General features: G+C 37.9%; 4 protein-coding genes and 2 pseudogenes across 4 annotated transcripts; 1 reads left to right on the top strand and 5 right to left on the bottom strand.

Annotated features, from left to right (window-relative positions):
• Positions 1-107: 107 nt before the first annotated feature.
• Positions 108-4,026, bottom strand: LOC126606027 (uncharacterized). Its single transcript, XM_050273491.1, has 6 exons — positions 3,487-4,026; positions 2,323-2,656; positions 1,525-2,239; positions 796-1,196; positions 536-634; positions 108-431 (listed from the first exon to the last, which is right to left on the bottom strand). The coding sequence occupies exons 2-6, from the start codon at positions 2,451-2,453 to the stop codon at positions 218-220; spliced, it is 1,560 nt and encodes a 519-aa protein (XP_050129448.1). The 5' UTR covers positions 2,454-2,656; positions 3,487-4,026; the 3' UTR covers positions 108-217.
• Positions 4,027-4,164: 138 nt separating this feature from the next.
• LOC126606034 (60S ribosomal protein L39-1) lies at positions 4,165-4,870 on the bottom strand. Its single transcript, XM_050273495.1, has 3 exons — positions 4,735-4,870; positions 4,536-4,639; positions 4,165-4,427 (listed from the first exon to the last, which is right to left on the bottom strand). Exons 1-3 carry the CDS (start codon positions 4,735-4,737, stop codon positions 4,379-4,381), a joined length of 156 nt encoding a protein of 51 aa, XP_050129452.1. The 5' UTR covers positions 4,738-4,870; the 3' UTR covers positions 4,165-4,378.
• Positions 4,871-6,463: 1,593 nt separating this feature from the next.
• Positions 6,464-10,111, top strand: LOC126606032 (uncharacterized). Its single transcript, XM_050273493.1, has 10 exons — positions 6,464-6,748; positions 7,579-7,666; positions 7,791-7,865; positions 7,964-8,000; positions 8,633-8,716; positions 8,858-8,918; positions 9,021-9,127; positions 9,253-9,318; positions 9,539-9,686; positions 9,836-10,111. The coding sequence occupies exons 1-9, from the start codon at positions 6,667-6,669 to the stop codon at positions 9,632-9,634; spliced, it is 696 nt and encodes a 231-aa protein (XP_050129450.1). The 5' UTR covers positions 6,464-6,666; the 3' UTR covers positions 9,635-9,686; positions 9,836-10,111.
• Positions 10,112-10,234: 123 nt separating this feature from the next.
• Positions 10,235-11,619, bottom strand: LOC126602662 (class V chitinase CHIT5b-like). The gene is made up of 2 exons (XM_050269577.1): positions 10,512-11,619; positions 10,235-10,406 (listed from the first exon to the last, which is right to left on the bottom strand). The coding sequence occupies exons 1-2, from the start codon at positions 11,617-11,619 to the stop codon at positions 10,378-10,380; spliced, it is 1,137 nt and encodes a 378-aa protein (XP_050125534.1). The 3' UTR covers positions 10,235-10,377.
• A 1,121-nt stretch (positions 11,620-12,740) lies between these two features.
• Positions 12,741-15,111, bottom strand: LOC126606031 (receptor-like serine/threonine-protein kinase SD1-6; annotated as a pseudogene).
• The window catches only part of LOC126606029 (class V chitinase-like), a 37,396-nt pseudogene continuing 32,153 nt past the window's right edge, over positions 15,001-20,243 (bottom strand).

Here is a 20,243-nt window from a genome sequence, read left to right as displayed (position 1 = left end):
TTGTTGAAAGACGTAATTCCCCCCATCGTTCTTCTAGCACAACAATGTACATGGGTTAGGCCAGTTGGCCAGAGAAGTTCAAAATCCTCGTAAATTAGGGTCGGTACTAAACTAAAGTAGCTCGTGCCACGCAACAACAATTTCACTAAATTAAAGTTCAAGGTTCAAAACTTGTCATGTTTTCACTAACTACATGCAAGTAGAGAAGCTGAATTTCCTATCCCAATGTCCATACATAAACTTGGCCTCCAGCAGTGGATCCTGCAAGCATCCCAACATTGTTAGGGTGAGCATCAAATCGACATGGAATTGCAGTCATGTGCGGGCTCTCTAAAGTGAGCACTGTTCTTCTTTCAACTGGGGAGATCACATCTACTCCTCTTCTCACGTTGCCAATGAAGACGTAGACGTCGTCCCACCCCCATATTGCCCTGTTTCCAGTTTCAAAGTCAGCTGCCAGAAAGCGAAAGCAAAAGCGACCGCGTTCTAGCGAAAGGAAAGTCATAAACATTTCAAAATCTGGTAAAAATCATACCTGAACTTAGAAATCCATCTGCTGGTTTTATTATTATGGTATATCATTGATGTGTTCTTAAAATTAACCCCACTTGATATACCAACTGTGTCGTCAATACTACACGAAGAAAAGGAGAAGATTAGTCTGGCCACAGCGAGTGAGATCAATGCAAATCCATTTCATGAATCACCACTTAAGAACATTACTGTTATAACATAGCATTGCAGCGTGGAAGAAAAAGAGACGACTTTAAAGTTAAAAAGGCGTAAGATGGCTACCTTGTTGTTGCGAGAAAGCTTCCAGAAGGCGAGAAGTAAGCAGAATGCACAGCCCTATTGTGGCTGACTGTTTGTAAAGTTTTACCTGCAACGATTCTTCTCAGATCCCAAATGCAGGCAGTTCCATCTGTGGAACTAGTGGCCATGAGGTTAGGGTTTGCTGAGCTAAAGTCAATGCTATTGATTCTGTCTTCGTGCAAAGACCACTGGTTTGACAAGTTTCCCGTTCTCTGATCCCAGACGCTTAAACCACCGTGGCCCTCAGCAAAATATAAGCAGTTGGGATCTTTCGACTGTTGGGACATAGAGTATATAGTGTCCTCACTGGAATATACTAGATCAAACACCTCTTTCTCGGCATCCATCAACCGGATATAGCCATCATAACAACTAGTAAAGATCTGCACATAACTCAACATCATATGTTAGCATATACCACAAGAGTTACTCGAATTCATTCAAGTGATTGCTCACATAAAAGCATGCTGCAAAACAGTGCCAATGTTCGGAAAGATGAGTTTCCGCCTTATTGTCACCAAACTCATTTTCTTATGTGACTACTCAGAAGTTCAGCAGAACAAAGTATATTAGTGTGTGAGCAAACGTAACCGAGAATTTAACAGAACTTAAATCTACACTTTCGAATCGGAAACATAAACATCTCTCTCCCTTTCAAGTCTCAACACTCAAACCAAGTTATCATATAAGAATCATTCAGATAAAAATTACCTTTGACATGCAGTGTTGCTGAATCAAAATCCCGGAAATGGGACAATTATGCGGACGATACAAATGGATACCGCTTTCTTCATCTTCCTTAGAATCAATATGCCAAAATCCAATATTCCCAAACTTATTCCCAACCGCAATCATATTCGAACTAGTACAGGGAAAAAACTTCACATTCATAATCCTCCCGGGCACAACCCTCGCGACATTCTCCGGTTTTAGAGTCAAAGACTCCAACTTTAAACTACACATTTCATTTTCTTCCTTCTTAACAAAACCACGAGTAAACCCACCAATCCCCTCCCTCAAAGGCACCATCTTCACACCAATTTCAACTTCATTTTCTTTCTTCCTAATTGAAAAGCCCGAACTTTCAACTTTTCCACCTTTAAATCCGCCATTTTCGCCTTTAACTCCACCTTTCTCTGAAGCGTCCAATTGGGACTTCTTCGAAATATCCAGAATTGCTTCGATTAGAGCTCGATCTGACACTCCTCTGTAAGCGTCTTTCATGCTAAGAGGACCCATATAGCAAGGCAACCCCTTCGACGGGCTTGAAGATTTCATGGTTTTGGCCATGGATTCGAGAGCCTCATCGCTTAGGCCGTTGGCATCTGGCGGTAATCCGCGCGTGCGTAAAGACCGCCTCATGACAATTGGGGTCTGGGTTTTGGGTTGTTTCTTCGGACTGACTTTGTACGATTTGATCTCAACCCTAGAATTAAAACCAGAAATTAGAAACGGGTTTTCAAGAAAATAGTAAATTTAGAGAGAGAGAGAGAGAAAGAGAGAAAGAACCTTGGGCGTTTGGTTGAGGCGGAGACTTGGGCTTTGATGGATTGGAGTTTGAGGGAGGCCATCTTTTCGTCGTTCAGGCGGATGTTCTCGAGCCTCTTGCGCTCGTAGTCTGTGAGCTTCTCAGACGCCATTGGAGAGTATTGCAACGATTAGAGGCAGAGAGGGAGAGACAAGAGGCCGTTCACGGCGGGTGGGTGGGGTATATATATGTCATTTGCTAATTGACCCGACTATTGGCGGGAAATGAAACTGGCGGGAATGAAATTACACCAAATCTGACACGCGGCCCAATCACGGCATCACCTCTATCCTTGTGCTTTTAAGAGGCCCAAACCTTTTTAAACGACAGATGACATCTGTTAGGGTTGCGCGATTATGATTTCTCACCTACTCATCAAAATTTGATACTTTCTTGTTTAAAAAAGTAATCTTGAAAATTACACAAGTCGGAGTACAAACTCAAAGTTTTCTCCCATAATGAAAACTATTCATTTTCCTCTTCGTTTGAGGAAGGGAATTGAAACTAAAATACAAGGGTTCATTTGGAAGTTTTTTTTTTTTTTTTAACATGAAATATTATCTACACTAAAGAAAAGAGATGAACTTAACCTGCTAGCAATTATACGGTATAAATTCACCTTTGACGAGAATCAAACTTTAAGACTTCCTACTTACAAGTGAAGAAGAAAACCACTAGACTGTAGTACTAAGTGACCATTTGGAATTGTTTTTAAAATGATTAAAAACGCTTATAAAAAGCGTTTATAGGTTACAAAAACACTTAAAAGTGCTTACTGCAAGAAGCATCAGTTATGTTCTTCTTATAAAAAAACACTTCAAATGCTTTTCTAAAATTCACTTTGTACTTTTAATAAAAATTGTTTCCATAAACATCTTCAATCATTTTAAAAACAGTTCTAAACAAGCCCTAAGTTAGTAAAATGAACCGAATCATGTATTTTATATATAGACACGCGTAGGCTAAAATCGATTTGATTATCGTTGGGCAAAACAGCTCATACGAAACCCTAATAAAACGCCAGGGAAACTGCTAGTCTCCCAAAGGAAACACAATGCCAACAGAAACACAAACTTCCTGTCCTAGTACATACTACATGCAAACATAAATCGACAGTTGAAGCAAGAGTTGTAACATGAACCAACCTGGAAAATGAGATGAACGATAGCACTGAGTAGCAAACACGACAAGTTTAAAACCCAGCATGAAAACCAAGTCTAAAATATATCTCATTCCGAACTAAACAATCTTCATAACCAAAAGAGGGTGTAGTGCTCAATGATGAATCAGCCCGGGAAAATAACGACAAATCTCAACTTAGAAAGCAATTTGACATCCACACAGAAACCAGAAAATCCCTCCCTAGTAGTCACTGGACTCCATCAGTCATATATCCACCGTAAAAGACACTTCTTTAGAACACCACCAAGACAGAAGAAAAACTATTTTCATTCCCAATTACATGGCTCAACATCAACATAACTATAACCACAACGTATCCAAGCAACAACAAAAACATTGAACTATTTTGACCAGAAAATCTTAGCAACACACTAATATGCGTAACCAAAACCTTAAGGATTACTGAGGCTGGGTGGAATCATTGCCACTATCTTCCAAATTCTAAAAGCAATCAGAGAGTACAAAATGAACTACCCATCACCTCATCAAGATTTACGAGGCAAATGCAACATACCAAATCACTCATCCAAACAAGCACATCACTAATCACGACAATCCGCAATCGAATCAAATTAAGCAAGACCCAAGTATGACATTAACAAAACATATCGAAAACAGAATAAAAGCATTTGTGGTCATGATTCAGATTTAACTCAGCTAAATTCAAAAATTGGTCCTACCCAATACTGAAAATACAATTAAACTACAAATAAAATAGCAATTTCATAAAGCAATCTCCGCAACGGGACTCTATGGAAGTTCCCAATTTGATTAAACATAAAAAGTTTCCATCTGTTTCTCAGAATTAAAATCTTGACAACCACATGGCAGATATAGAGTAGCGGGTGATCCACCTCAGAACCCGAGCTTGGTCCGGCGCCAGTGCCTGCGCTTAGCGTTGTACCTGAAGCACACCACGCCGTATTAGAGCCGGCGGAAGCAATTTCCAAGAACAAAATCTAAATGTAAAAAATAGTTAAACAAAATCAAATGGGTTCTCTTTAATTATAACCTGATGGTGTTGTCGGTCCTCATGCGGATCCAGTGAGGAATGGGTCGGTTCTGCCTCATCTTCTTCGCCAGCTTCTTCTTGATCATGAAAGACTTGTGTGACGGCTGCAAATCCAACGGCCGATATCAAATGTCAGAAGAACAAGACAGAAGTCAACGAGTAGAAGATGCAGTTAGACAGGGAGAGAGCTGGCGCTTACCATCTTCGCTGCGGTAGCTCGGTGAACGGAGGAGCGCCTTGCAGACAAAACCCTAGCAATAGAAACCCTAATTGCCAAGTCTTGTAATTTATAGTTTATAACGTTGGGCTTCGTTGAAAAATTGGGCCTGCTTGAGATTATGGGTTTTATGGCCTATTGGATCGTATCTAAGCGTGGGAATTTCGTAGGCCCATTTATTGAACTGGCTTACACGGTCCAATATATATATATATATATATATATATTTTTTTTTTAAGAATCTATATTTTTTACATTAAGGGGGAGAGGTGGGCTTAGCCTCATAATAGGCTAGCAATAATGTGGTTCAAATTCGGTATAATTACTGAAAAAGAATACAACTAGACCGTAGTACTAAGTGGTTACACAGTCCAATTAGTTTAAGAAAAATCTAAAAAGTTAAATTGAGGATTGGTTTTTTTTTTCAACTAATTCGGGATAAGTCAGGTTTTTGATTGGGGAGAGTCTAAATTTCACCAAAATACTTAGAATTGATACTGTTAATAAATTGTCTACTAATTCACATGATTTGAAATAAGTTTGGTTATTGATATTCAAGTTTCTAAATATATTGTTCTAAACTACACACATTTGAAATCGAAAAATATGTGTTGTACTTTAAAATTTTGTTTTAATATACAAGTCAATTAGGGGATTTAGTTTATTCAATTTTTCTTTCTTTACTTTTTATATTCCTAAGTTTTCCGAATTTTTAATCTTTTAAGTTCTTCGATTTCTAACTTTGCTTGTTCACGTTAAGTAAGCCTGTTTAAGTTGCATGGGTTCTATTTGTGTTTTTGCCTACAATGTGGCGTCTCACTCATTAATACGGTTTGTGAATCTAACTATTTGTAAAATTTTATTAAATATTTATGTACAAAATATAACTGCTGATTTTTTGTATAACTCAGTAGTATATATTATGGAGTATATTGAAAGAAAAATTGATGAATATGATTATTAATAAACACAATTTGAGAAAAGGAAAATAGTAGTAGGGTGTGTGGAGTACAGAGAAATATGATAAAGAGACGCTTAAGAATGTGACTTTTTGCTAGACGCTTTGTCACTCATTTTTTTTATATACAATAATATTGATACGAAAATTTATATTAAATTGTAAAGTTACAAAAAATCCAAGAAGAATTCATTAACACCATGTTTGGACGAAGAAATTTAAAATTACTAAGGAATTTTAAAATGACGGAAATTGAATTGATAGAATTTTATTTTTTAGAATTTATGAATTTTTTTGTTTGGTTAACCTAAAAGAAAAATGGAATTGAAAACGGAATTTGTTATTTTTAAGTTCTCAATCATAGAATTAGGAAATGACACCTATTTACATGGAATTTAAACTTGGGAATTGGAGGCCCCAAATTCCAATTTCTTTTCCACGCGGAAATTCTAAATTTCTATGTTTATGAATTCAAATACGAGAATTAATGCACGTCAATTTACAAATTCTAATTTTTAGTCAAATTCTAAGTTTATTTCCCCATTCAATCATAGCGTAACATTTCTCATTAAATTCCGAAGGGTAAGCAAACTTGTTATCATCCGTGCCGTAACGGGCCTGTACAAATCACTTTGTCGCTTCTGAAACCGGCCAACCCGCGCACGGAAATCCATACAAGCAGTGACAAAATTCCAAAAACACCCCAAATCGCATAGACCCAAGCCACGCTCTAATCCGCGCGTGGTCTTAGTCACCCGCCCCCCTACAGGACTGCCGCAACCATCTTCTTCTTCTTCCGTTTTACTGTCTTCCAATCCAAACGCCTATAAAACTACCCACCCCCTCTCCCTCTCGCTCTCTCTCTCTCTCTCGCCGTCTTTTCGAATTCGAATCATCGTGCTTCCCGGCGATTGAATCGACGGCTGTGATTGATTGTTCCAATTCAAAAAAGCACAATGCCTCGCGCTTCGAAGAGAAAAGCACCTCCACCAACTTCGCCTTCCCTCGCGTCCTGCGACGTCGTTTCGAAGCGCGCCGGTATCTCGCTTTCCTCCGATTCTGATTGGTTTCCGATAAAAAAAACCCAGAGAAAAAAAAAAATTTAAAAATCATGTATTTTTTATGTAGAAAAATAAAATAAAAATCATTAATATATCAGTAGGCAGCTGAGTTAACTTATGCAGCTAGGAAAGTACCAAAAGCTATATTTTATTTTGTTCATGAATTTATTTAATTCGGCATCCAGTAAGTATTCGATTTCATTTGTTTTGGATTGTGTCGTAATTTTATTTATTTTGAATTTTGAAATTTTTATGCAATTTTTTAAATTTCAGTGTTTCTGTGTATTTGAATTTTGAGGAGCAGAAGAACTATGATATTTCTCAGACCATCTGATATATTGTGAATTTGAAGTGTTGAATTGTGAAATTACTTTATCACCCTTTGCTTGCCTTTGAAGAAGTGCTTCTGCTTGGCCTCTGGAATTTGGTAGACTGTTGTAAGATTTCATCACACTTTATATAAAATCTAGGCCGTTGATTTGATTTTACAAAACTCATAATTTATGTTTTAAGAAGTATTAGATACATGGATTACTTAGAGCTAACGGAAGACTTGGCGCAAAAACGAGCGTAGTGGTGTTCTAAAATTCATAGAGCCGACCCCACTTAATGGCATAAGGCTTTGTTGTTGTTGATCAAATTACAATTGTTCGGTTTAAGTATTTACAGAAGATTATCCTTGTAATGTTGGTGGAAATTATAATTCTATAACAATTTGTTTTGTTTTTCTGGATATTACTCCCACCATGTAGAAAAGGTTGAATTTACTTGTCTCTGATGTGCATTTGATGTTGTAATGTTATTCAGCAACAGGTAAAGGCAGACCAAGAAAGGATGTAGACAAAATAGATAGCCTCTTTGAATCGTATGCAAACCAGTCGTTAAACATGATTGAGTAAGTATACCGTGCCTGGATAAGCGTGGATTTATGAAGTTTCGGTAAATTCCAGTATAATAAATATGCATTTGTCTGAATGTTGTTTACCTTCTTGCTAAACTCTTTATGTTTAATTGAATAGCCCAACAGGAATCGAGGCTCTTTGTTCGGACTTGAAAGTGGACCATACCGATGTTAGAATACTGATGCTTGCTTGGTAAGTTGGTATGTTAATTATGTTTGCTGTGTTTCTGTATACACGCTTCAATTCATTTATCTTTTAACCTCATTGAATTTGATTGGTGCATGACTCAGGAAAATGAGAGCTGCAAAGCAGGGCTACTTTTCAAAGGTAAGACATAACTGTATAATTGAACTAGGTTATTCATATCTTCTAGTTTCCCAATTGGCATGCATGGTTTGCTTGTAATGCTTTCATGTTTGTATTTTTGCGATATGCTCTACAATATTGGATGATGCACTAACTAATTATGTGTATACTGATCAGTATCCCTTATTCGTAATATATTTTTCTTATGGTTTTACAAAGAAGATGCTTTCATTAGGAAACCACCCAAAGTACGACAGCCTCTTACTGAAATTTAAGTTTTGGTATACCCTAAGTGAAAGCAAAGGAGTTACTTATGTTATGTCAGAACAATTCGCAATTACAGCTTAGGAGATACAATCAGAGGCAGTAAGAGATATGTAATACCACAATTAGGAAACAGAATATACTTCTTTGTTCAGCTGGTCTTTGAGAATTCTGTCCGGTATGTGGCCTTTTCAGTGAAGAAGGCGACCTGGTGGACTAAGACTAACTTAAAAAACTTAATTAAGAATTTTGAACGTGTGCAGAGTTTGCTCTAATTGTTGAAGGTCCCTGGAATCTTCACTGTTGTCTTCTAGCATTACTTCATAAGTACTTGTATTCTAATTGTCATTTCCCTTTTCCGTTTTCCTCTTTCCTGTTCTTCTAATTAGGATGAGTGGCAAAGAGGCTTGAAAGATCTACATGCTGACACTATCCCTAAATTAAAGAAAGCACTACCGGGATTGGAGAAAGAGGTAATCATGCTTTCTTTATTTTTTTATATTTCTTGGAGTCACGTGGAATCGTTATTGAGGTGATTTGGTTCATAATACTGTATGCTGCTTGAAAGCCAGAAATATTCACTGGTACTAATCTTGCTTTCTTTGTTCGATAAGTTGACAACAGCGTCCAAATTTGAAGATTTCTATGCTTTTGCATTTCAATACTGCTTGACAGGTGAGCTTGTCTTGACAAGTCTTTTGATAAGAACCTTTTTTTTTTTTTTTTTTTTTTTGTGGAAATATCTGTCTTGACTGTCTGAAATTGTTTAATTTTCAGAGGAAAGGCAAAAGAGTGTAGACATTGAGACTGTGTGTGAATTACTGAATCTCGTACTGGGTCCTCGATACCAGCTCCAGGTTGATTTATTGATCAAGTATTTGAAGGTATGCTCCTGTGTTGGTTGTTCCTGTGCCATTTTCTTTGAAGCAATTCCAGTAATTGAACATGCATTTGCTTTCTAAAATAAGGTTCCGTCGTTCTTTGATGACTTGAATATAACTTTTGGCAGGTCCAAACTGAGTACAGGGCACTAAATATGGATCAGTGGATGCATTTTTACCGTTTTTGCAATGAGGTAAACTTGTGTTTGCTTTTATTTTGTCCAGAAATTCCGGTTCCTATGTTGTATCTTTACATATTTTAGTTTCTTCTTCTTTGGCTTGAAATCCTAACCGTGATTTTGGGAGGCTAAACAACAGCACTCTATCGAGTAAAAGATTATCACACAGACTCTTTCCGTGTAAAATCATAAGAAAAACTACGAGTTCTGATTGTTGTTTCTTTACTTTTGGCAGATAAGTTTTCCAGACCTTAAAAATTATGATTCTGATCAAGCATGGCCGGTGATTTTTGATAACTTTGTTGAATGGGTGAGAGACAAGCAAAGCTAATTCCGGCATCCTTACATTCCCTTTTGTTAGAATACACTGGTTACTTTAAAAGGTAAAAGAACTCTCTCCTCCTAATTCTTTCCATTCCTTTTCATCGGGGGTTAATATCTTAATTAACTTAAATTGCATCCCTTATTTTCCAAGAAGAATGTTTTAGTTCTAGAATGATAATTGACTTCGTTCGGTTTGGTCTATTTGCAGGGCTTGTCAAGAATTCCACCAATCGGTTCAACCAAACCATTTGTGCTTGAGGGGTTTTGTTTTCGTTTCAAATTTCATTTGGGAGGTCGTTTGGAGAGATGAGAAATGCTACAGTTTTGTGATGAGGAAATTTTGCAAGAGTCTAATTATACAAAAATGAGTTTGCAATTTGTTTTTGGGAGGTCTGTTTTTCACCGGCCGATTGGTCAAAACGTTGTGCTTGTATTATGTAATTTGTGATATTCGAAACTATAATTACGGGAAGGGGAATTTAAACTTGGGTGTTAGGAGGCGCACATACTGCCCTCTGCGATTACGTGGATCGATTGAGATGAACATTTTTCAAAATATAAGTTGAATGTGGCTCTTGATCAAGTAAAATAACAAATCTCCAATCTACTTAGATTCATACTACAGATAAAATAATTAAGGTTCATTTCAATAATCTAAACACTCGCTAATCACTCGATGAATTGATGCTTTACATATTAAACACAAAACAGTTGCGAGTTTCCAGTAGGGAATTCGATCCTTTTATCTTCTCATTCATCAAGAATCCATGACTTTGAAGCTGCAGTTTTAAAACATTCATCGTTAAGAATTTGATTTGGAAACTAAATTAAGATTAATGCAAAGTTAGGATTTCAAATTATCATGGAAAAGTGGGTCAGTTTACCTTGGGCCGAAATCTTCCAGTCGCTATCAAAACTAAGGGCCCAAAAGAAGTATCCACGAAGCCCAAGGGCCTGAGCAAACACTATCTTCGCGGCCGTGGTGAAGGCATCATCGTACGAAACCCACGTGGACCCGTTGTACGAATACACGGACATAGTGTCCACGTCATACACTACAGTTGCGCCCGATTGGTTTAGTAGCGTCTCGACTTGGTGGTAAAACAACATCCCTGCTCCTGGGCCTGGCCCAATAGCGGTGGCTCCAAAGCTGTGATTTTTCGGGTTTTGGAGCTCCCATGACCGGCCGTAGAGGGCCAGGCCCATAACCAATTTTACCGGGGGTATCCCGGCCTTGATCCATGACTTAAGCCCATATATTGAGTTTACGTTACTATTCGGGTTCAACAATGCTGCATTGGGCCCTGTGGTGTTGCTCCAAGCCCCGTTGTAGTCGTAGCACATTGGATTGATCCAGTCCAAGTACTTTTTTAGTGACGACGCCGGGTACGATCGGGGGACGGCGTCCAACAAGAAGTCGGCCGAGAAGTAAACGGCGGCGGTGAGGAGTAGCGGAGGGCGGGCCGTGGATTTGGACTCCTTCTTGAGCTCGTGGTGCCATTCTTTTAGCAAGTGGCTCAAATCCTTCATTTCTTTTGGGCTTTGAGGGAACTCCCAATCAAGGTCCAGCCCATCAAACCCAAACTTACGTGCAACCTCTATGGCAGATTGTATGAATTGTGAACGTGACGAAGCTTTTGAGGCCAAGCGAGCAAAGACGAATGGCAGTACCACGCCGTCTGCTGCGCCGCCGATGGACAACAGGGTCTTCACCGGCGGAGTTTTGTGGCGGAGAGTGGTGATGAAATTGGAAAGGAGCAAGGCCGTAGAATTTGGCAAGTCAAATTTGAAAGTGACATTATTTGGCACAAGAAAAGCATAGAAAATGTGGGTGAAGAATGATGTGTTTATGGCTGAAGGTGGGAAATCCGGCGAAAACGAAGGATAATATGCCGCTTTCACCGCCGGTGGAACCTCGGCCGTGCAGCCGGTGTTTATGATCATCAAGGAACATAACAGCAAGAGAATATGCAAAAAGTTGTGGATTGCCATTTTTGTTACAGTAGATTATGAAGGACAACATATCAAATTCGAACTATATAAATAAAACGGATTAAGCAAAACGTTAAAAATTATGCTATATAATTAATCTAGGAAGTAGTTTATTGCTAATTTAAATAATAAGTTAAGATTAAAACAATATCACAAGAAATTCTGCCGGCCATTTAAACTTAATCTGTTTTAAAATATAAAAAGGAGGACTCCGTCTCTTACTGATTGGAATGAAATCTGAGAAGTTGATTTAAGTGTATTTCATGTTCACATGTGTTCGTCTGGGAACAATGCAGGCCGAAATTTAGTTTTTTACTCCAATGTTTTGTTTTTGTTGTATAAAATAATCGTGTAGGCGAGGAGAGTTGAGGTTTCACCATAAAACCAATCGGACATATCTCTTCTCTTCCGATGTGAGATTCAGTAGAACAACAAATTGGCATATACTTGGTCATTTCATTGACTAACACCTTATCAGTTTTTAGATTTTGATCAAAGTCCCTATCATTAATATATTAATGAATTACATGTAAGTTACATAATTTTTATAAAAAAAAATTAGTAATTGATTTAGAGTTTTAATACTCACACCCTTATTAAACTACTAATTAATTTTCAATTCAAACATTTCCCAAATAAAAAAATAAAATTAGAATAAGTTTGTACCCATTAAATTTTTATAAAAAAATTTCAATTTTTTAATCTTATATGTATCCAATCTCAAATATACCAATTTGTTAAAACTGTACCCTTTTTTAATTTAAAATGTACCCATTTTTTATATAAAATTTCATTCAATCTTTTCTCTAATCCATTTTTAAACTTATATGAATACATTCTATTTTTCGTTGATTTGAGAATGTATCCATATCAAGTTTAATAGAAGAAAATTAATAATGTTATTAAGGCTTTTTTTTGTGCTTTTGAAAAATGTACCCATAATTTGGTACAATAATTTTTTTGTTAGTTTTGATGAACGTACCCATGTGTATACACACACACATATACATACACACACACACAATATATTGGAGAGTATAATTCATCTTTAATATTTTTAATCCCATAAAATATGGTTTAATTTAAAATCTCATTAATATAAATAACTAAAAATTTTATTTTTAATTTAAAAATATAATAACCTTCATAAAAATACATTATTACATTAATGTCAGGGACTTCGATAAAAAGTTAAAAACCATCAAAGTTTCAATCAAAGAACATGGGTAGTTAAGGACCGCATCCATAATGTCCCTTTAACAAAATACTAAATCTTTAAAACTTCCAATGTCTTCCACGAGACGAAGAATCCAAAATTGCTAGAAACTTGTGTGCACTTCCTTCTCATAGACGCTTCTCATTCGCGCCCGCATTTTCACTTGAGCCTGCATTCTCATCGGGGTTGGAGTTCGGAGATCTGAGCATCATTAACCGAACAATTTCCTGGCTGCGGGGTACATATGTTGTCCACGTTGTCGTAATTTTTCACTGAGAAAGCCGTCTTTGTAGGAGTTGGAACGGCTTGAGTGTCAGATATGAGCATGGAATAAACTTCCAGCATTGTAGGCCTATCGTCGGCATTTTCCTGGACACAGAGCAGTGCCACTTGCAAGCATCTCAATAACTTACAAGAAGAAGAAGAATCGTCAAGTGACGGATCGATAAAATCCAGTCCTTTGTCCTCTTTCCATGATACATATGCCTGAAACAATTTTAATGATTTCAATCATTCATGTTTAAGTAATGGTTTATGGTCGTGACAGAAGTTTGAACCGTAGAAAGTTTCTCGAACTTACATATTCCAAGAGGTGCATACTTTCGTTCGGACCATAGTAATGTGTACTCTTCCGTCCGCTAATCATTTGCAAAAGTAGAACTCCGAAGCTGTAGACGTCGTACTTCATAGAGTATATGCCTTTTCGTATGTATTCAGGAGGTACGTAGCCACTGCATTTGCGTATAACAAGTATAAGGATATGGTCACACGCGAATAACTGATGAGAGGCAGTTTATCACTTACTATGTGCCAACAATCCGCCTTGTGTTTCCTTCGAGTTCATCCTTTCTGAAAAGTTTGGCCATTCCAAAATCGGAAATCTTAGCATTCATCTCGTCATCATGCAAAATGTTGCTAGCTTTTAGATCACGGTGAATGATTGTGAAGTTTGAGTATTCTTGAAGATATAGGAGTTCTTGAATAATGCCTTCGATGATGTGCACACGCTTTCTCCAATCCATGAAATACTGTCCGGTAGGATCTGCGAAGATGACAAATTCAAGAATCGGTACATGAAGTTCTAATGAATTGAAACAATTTTTGTTGAAAAGTAATCTGCACGTCCATAAGCTTAGACCCAATGTAAATGTTATTACCGTTATTCTAGCATGCATTCTAAAATGTAACGAGAAGCATGAAAAATTGCAGACCGAAAAGGTAGAAGTCCAAGCTTTTGTTGGGCATGTACTCGTGAATCAGCATTTTTTCTTCATTCTCAGTGCAAAATCCAAGAACAGGAACTAGATTCACATGTTGTAGTCTCGCAGTAAGTTTAACCTCATTTTCGAATTCCTGAAGTCCTTGAGTAGACGTTTTTGAAAGCCTTTTCACTGCTATTTCCTGACCTCTCCGCAACTTACCCTAAGGAAACAAGGATTAGCAAAAGAATAATTAAACACTGCTCTGCCTGTTTTGTGTGTAGATGTTCCATAAGCTTTCGGTTCCCACAGCATAAAATTATATTTAGAAAATGTACCAAATGTTACCTTGTAAACGGGGACCAAATCCACCCTCTCCAAGTTTGTTTTCAATTGAGAAGTTATTTGTAGCCGCTTTGAGACTGGAAAAGTGGTATACTTTCAGATTCGGAGCATCACTGTCAACAGCTGATGTACTAGTAGACCTTGATCTGCCTAGAACAATCATCCCTGAAACCAGAAGGAATACAAATTTCAAATGCAAATCTGTTAATGTCGATCGCTATCTCTTCATTTAATTTCTATTAGAAACAAACCATCACAGTTGAGCATATAACCTCTTGTCTTCACTAGTTCTCTCTGCTAGAAACACACCACGAAAGCTATGAGAATTACGACCGAAGTAACTGATAGCACTATTACAAGCAGTAACCGGGGTTTCTTTTCGTGATCATTTCCTTCCTCCTGAGCTGTCAATCATTAAAGCAGTTGGAAGTAAAACAATTAGATGTCTGCAAATTGCCTGTTGTAACAATTAAACTTTGTTCATGCATGCTATAAACTCGAGTTGTATGACATGTTGGAACGCATCTTAGGAAATCTCTTTGGCTTATCTTCATCGATAATTAACATTGCTTGTGGGATAAGTATTGCCTACCTGCCCGAGAAAGTGCCCAATTTTCATCATCATTGCTGACTTGAAACATATTGGTACCGAGTAGCTTCTTCGCTTTCACATATGCAATCTTAGCTCTGATGGCTTCCGCATCATCGAAATTAATCCAAGTCGATCCTACCATGCAGTAATTCAAGACATAAGTATCATTATACGCTATGAGCCCTCTGTAGCTTCGAATGTACCACTTGATGAGCTTATAGCTCATTGATCCATCTTTTGTCACAGCAAAGCCAGATGCAGGTGCCCCGATTCCATTATTGTCTTTGGGGTTTGCAACTGTCCACGCATAGCCATGGTAAGGCAAACCCAAAACCAGTTTGCTGGCCGGAAATGAGTAGTTTAACCATTGCTTTATCCCATAGTCGGTGTTAACATAGCTCGAAGGATCATATAAAGCAGCATGAGCACCAATAACATTCTCCTTTAAAGGCAGATGGTAGTCATACGCCACAACATGCGCCCAATCCAAATTCCTCTTCATAGATTCAACCGGATAAATCAACGATTCAAAAGTGGGAATATACCTAACCGCCATTGTCAATGTTAATCGTGGCAGACCAGAGTTTCTTGCCTCAGAAATCACAGCAACTCGCCACTCGTCCAGTAGCTTTTCCATATTGATCACATCTGAGGTTGTGTTAAGCCAAGCCCAGAGTAAGTCTATACCTTGAAAGCCATAACGTTTTGCCACTTCGATGGAGGACTCAATGAAAGACTTTCTATTCGAAGGGATTTCGAGCATTTTAGACAAGACTGAAAAGTTTGCTCTCTGACCCAAAATTAGCTGAGTTGTTGCTGCTTCTCCATCCCATATGGATAGGAGCGTTGTGATTGATGGGTTTTTGCGCTTGACAATATCGGTGAAGCTCGAGAAGTATTGTTCATGAGCAGAAGGGATGGAGAGCTGGTAGGTGGAGAAATTCACATTGGCAAAAGAACAAATAAGATGTGTGAACAAGGCAGAGTTTACCTCCTGTAAAGGAAAGTCGCTGCCGGTGTACCAGTAACCAGCTCGAATCCAAGTTTGTGCGGAAGAACACGAAAAATTACAAGAAACAAGGAAGATGAAGAGGATCGGGTGGGAGATATTTTTCGATACCATGGAAATAAACGCTAGCTACTTCGATTCTGTTGGAACAAGATGACTCATATATGTTAGCAATCAGGAATGTGACCCTGTTTTGTAGAAATGAAATCAAGAAGAAAATGAATGATCTCTTCCTACACAGATGAATGCAGCTAGAACGTTCAAAGAGAAAAACCCGAACTAACAAAGCTTTTTCTTCATTCATGATCTGCACACAAGTCATGTGCAAGGATATACCCGAAGAGAAGAGAATTCACACAAAACAATCACAACCCTTCATGTAATCTATCCTATAAGATAGATACAAGTGGCAATATGTTAAACTAAAACTAAGATTACATCTCAGCTGTCCAATTGGTCTATAATCCAATGGCTCACATTTAAACTTAGAAACAATAAGAAAAACACAGCACACACACTTATATTCCAACACTCCCTTGTAAGTGTTGTGCTGAAATTACTCCAAGCTTCTGTCTCAGAAATTCAAACCGATCTCTGGACAAAGCCTTAGTGAAAATATCTGCAACCTGTTCCTCTGTCTTGCAGTACAGTAAGTCAATTTCTCCATCTTGCAGTGCATCACGAATGAAATGAAACCTCCTGTTTATATGTCTTGTCTTATGATGATGCACATGATTTTTGGTTATGGCAATAGCAGATGTATTGTCACATAAGATTGTAGTTGGCTCAACCTGTTCTTCACCAAAATCCGAAAGAACAAATCTCAACCAAATTGCTTGTGCTGTGGCCTCTGCTGCACTAACATATTCAGCTTCTGCAGTAGATAATGCAACACTACTTTGCTTGACTGATGCCCACGAAAACACTCCTGAACCAAGATTAAAAGCATATCCAGATGTGCTCTTCATGTCATCCTCACTACCTGACCAATCACTGTCACAGTAGCCAATAAGCATTGCTTCATTTCCTTTCTCATATGCTATACCATAATCAAGCGTACCTTGAATGTATCTCAACACCCTCTTAGCTGTTCCCATATGTTTTCTAGTAGGACCATGCATGAATCTTGCTAACAAGCTTGCTGCAAACATGATATCTGGCCTTGTTGCAGTCAAATATAATAGGCTTCCAACAATCTGCCTATATAGACTCTCATCAGCTTGTTCACTACCATCCATTTTAGACAGTTTATCATTCACAGCCAGAGGAGTAGCCACAGATTTACAATCCTTGAAACCAAACTTGTCTAACAGTGTCTTTGCATATTTCTTCTGATGCAAGAAAATGCAATTATCAGTTTGTATCACACCAAGACCCAAGAAATGATGCAACAAACCAAGGTCAGTCATTTCATATTGTCTCATCATTGCAGTTTTGAACTCCATCAACAATTCTTGAGAATTCCCAGTGTAGATTATATCATCCACATACAGTGAAACAATAAGTATTCCACCTTTAGTAATCTTCACATATAAAGTTGCTTCACTAGGACTTCTTTGAAAACCTGCCTTGGTGAAATAGGAATTGATTTCTTCATACCAAGCTCTTGGAGCTTGCTTAAGACCATAAAGTGCCTTCTTGAGTTTGTACACCCCATCTTCCTTGTTTTTAATCACAAACCCAAGAGGTTGATCAACATAAACCTCTTCCTGCAAGACTCCATTTAAAAATGCTGACTTCACATCTAACTGATAAATTTTCCACCCTTTCTGTGCAGCCAAAGCAACTAAAGTCCTTATTGTATCAAGCCTAGCAACCGGTGCAAAAGTCTCATTGAAGTCTATACCAGGCTTTTGAGAGTATCCCTTTGCAACAAGTCTTGCTTTGTTTTTCTGAACCGAGCCATCAAGATTCAGCTTAAGTTTATAAACCCATTTGACACCAATTACTGGTTTATCAGATGGTCTATCAACAAGCTCCCATGTATTATTCTTTTCTATCATTGCAATTTCACTCTCCATTGCTTTCTGCCATGCTTCATCCTTGACAGCTTCTTCAAATGTTTCAGGTTCAAGTATACACAGATTACATCTTTCATACACTTCTGCAATACTTTTATATTTCAGAGGTGTGTGATCAACATCCTGTGGACCTGAATCAGATCTAACATGTATTTCTTCACTCTCTTCTAGTATTTCAACATCATTTTCAGAGATCTCAGCTTGACTCAACTTTGTTCCTTCAGTTTCATGTCCTCTCTCAGTGAAAGAGTCAGTAATTGGCATTTTAAGACTACACTCCTTTTGTGTATTCCAGTCCCAACAAGCTTCCTCATTGAACACCACATCTCTGGAAATAATGACTTTTCCAGAGTCAATATTGTAAAGCTTGTAGCCTTTCTCACAACTTCCATATCCCAGAAACACACATTTTGTACTAGTTAAATCAAGCTTTTGTCTCTGCTGCTCTGGAATATGTGCATAGCACAGAGAACCAAACACTTTTAGATGTTTGATTCCTGGCTTTCTTCCACTATAAGCCTCAAATGGAGTTTTCTTATCTAATGCCTTAGTTGGACACCTATTTAGAACATACACTGCAGTGTTGACTGCTTCAGCCCAAAATTCCAGTGGTATATTCTTTTCAACCATCATACATCTAGCCATCTCTACAACAGTCCTGTTCTTCCTTTCAGCTACTCCATTCTGCTGTGGTGAGTATGCCACAGTGAGTTGCCTTTCCATTCCCACTTCTTCACAGAATCTATTAAACTCAATAGATGTGTATTCACCCCCTCGATCACTTCTCAGCTTTTTCAACTTATATCCACTTTGCAATTCAACAGTGACCTTGAACTTCTTAAACACATTGAATACATCTGATTTATATCTCAAAAAATAGACCCAACACATCCGAGTACAATCATCTATGAAGGTAAGAAAATACCGATTTCCAGCTTTGGTAATGGTTTGCATTGGTCCACACACATCTGTGTGTACCAACTCCAATGGAACAGTAGCTCTACTTGTTGTCTCCCTTTGAAAAGAGTCTCTGCAATGTTTCCCAAGAGTACACCCCTCACACACATTATTAGTGGTCTTGATTTCTGGCAATCCAAGTACCATTTCTTTCTCCTGTAGTAGCTTCAGACTGTTAACATTTAGATGCCCCATTCTTCTATGCCAGATCAATGTTGACTCATTTACACTTGCTTTTAATGCAAGATGCAAATCTGTTTGGAATTTCAAAGGAAAACTTCGGTTTCCTCTCATTGGCACCTTAGCCACCAAATTTGAAAGAGAGCAATCATCATAAATTTCTGCTTTGTTATCTCCAAAAATAAGGAAATACCCGTGCTCCATCATCTGCCCTACACTTAGTAGATTCTCTTTGAGACCTGAGACAAGCATTACTTCATGTATATATCTCCTTCCCATCTTTGTATCCACTACCAAACTTCCTTTTCCTATAACATCAACCAACTGTCCAGTTCCCATTTCTACCTTGGCAGTTATGCTTCTGTCAATGTCAATCAGTATATCTTCTCTACCAGTCATGTGGTTACTACAACCACTATCCACATACCATACATCTTCAATAGTCTTCTTGTCAACCTCATTACTTACATAGAACATAGTAGTTGTAGAAGGAACCTGAGCTGCAAAGTTTAGTTGCTGAACACCTTGAGCATTTTTCTTAGTATTACAATCCCTTGCAATGTTACCAATTTTTCCACAACAGTGACACTTAGGCTTGCCTTTAAGAAAACACTCTCCATAATGGTACTTATCACAGTGCTTGCAAGGATTTCTTCCCCCTTCTGCAGCTACAAATTGCTTTCCAGATTGGTAGACAGGCTTTTGATTCCAATTTTTGTATTTTGGCTTCCAATTCTTTTGATATCTATTTCCTTGATTTCCAGGAGAATTGACAGACTTGGGATTCACACTTAGACTCGCAAATGCCCTTTCAGTCTTGTTCTCATTATGTCTCTCCAACCTCTGTGCAAAACTTTTCAGTGAGGCAACTACCTCTTGAACCTCAATCACATCTATATCCCTTGAGTGTTCAATCACAGAGCATATAGAATCATACGCAGAAGGTAAGCTAATTAATAATTTTTGCACAATCCTCTCTCTAGATAGCTCTTCTCCATAACTTCTCATTTGATTTATCAGATCGAATAATTTTGTAAGATAAACAGAAATTGATTCATCATCTCTCATTCTGGTATACTCAAATTCTCTACGAAGACCTTGTAGT

The sequence above is a fragment of the Malus sylvestris genome, chromosome 15 (assembly GCF_916048215.2).
Source record: "Malus sylvestris chromosome 15, drMalSylv7.2, whole genome shotgun sequence".
NCBI lineage: Eukaryota > Viridiplantae > Streptophyta > Magnoliopsida > Rosales > Rosaceae > Malus > Malus sylvestris.
Note: the sequence above shows the minus strand (reverse complement) of the source record. Positions and strands in the feature narration are given on the sequence as shown.

Excerpts from the sequence above, each read along its gene's own strand:
- LOC126606032 (XM_050273493.1), top strand. The coding sequence starts at position 6,667 with ATGCCTCGCGCTTCGAAGAGAAAAGCACCTCCACCAACTTCGCCTTCC. Across the intron at positions 6,749-7,578 it reads CGTCGTTTCGAAGCGCGCCG|CAACAGGTAAAGGCAGACCA; the intron begins GTATCTCGCTTT and ends AATGTTATTCAG. Across the intron at positions 7,866-7,963 it reads AGAATACTGATGCTTGCTTG|GAAAATGAGAGCTGCAAAGC; the intron begins GTAAGTTGGTAT and ends TGCATGACTCAG.
- LOC126602662 (XM_050269577.1), bottom strand. The coding sequence starts at position 11,619 with ATGGCAATCCACAACTTTTTGCATATTCTCTTGCTGTTATGTTCCTTG. Across the intron at positions 10,407-10,511 it reads CTGGAAGATTTCGGCCCAAG|CTTCAAAGTCATGGATTCTT; the intron begins GTAAACTGACCC and ends TTAAAACTGCAG.
- LOC126606034 (XM_050273495.1), bottom strand. Across the intron at positions 4,428-4,535 it reads AGGACCGACAACACCATCAG|GTACAACGCTAAGCGCAGGC; the intron begins GTTATAATTAAA and ends GGTGTGCTTCAG.
- LOC126606027 (XM_050273491.1), bottom strand. The coding sequence starts at position 2,453 with ATGGCGTCTGAGAAGCTCACAGACTACGAGCGCAAGAGGCTCGAGAAC. Across the intron at positions 635-795 it reads AGCTTTCTCGCAACAACAAG|TATTGACGACACAGTTGGTA; the intron begins GTAGCCATCTTA and ends TTCTTCGTGTAG. Across the intron at positions 432-535 it reads AGATGGATTTCTAAGTTCAG|GGCAATATGGGGGTGGGACG; the intron begins GTATGATTTTTA and ends AACTGGAAACAG.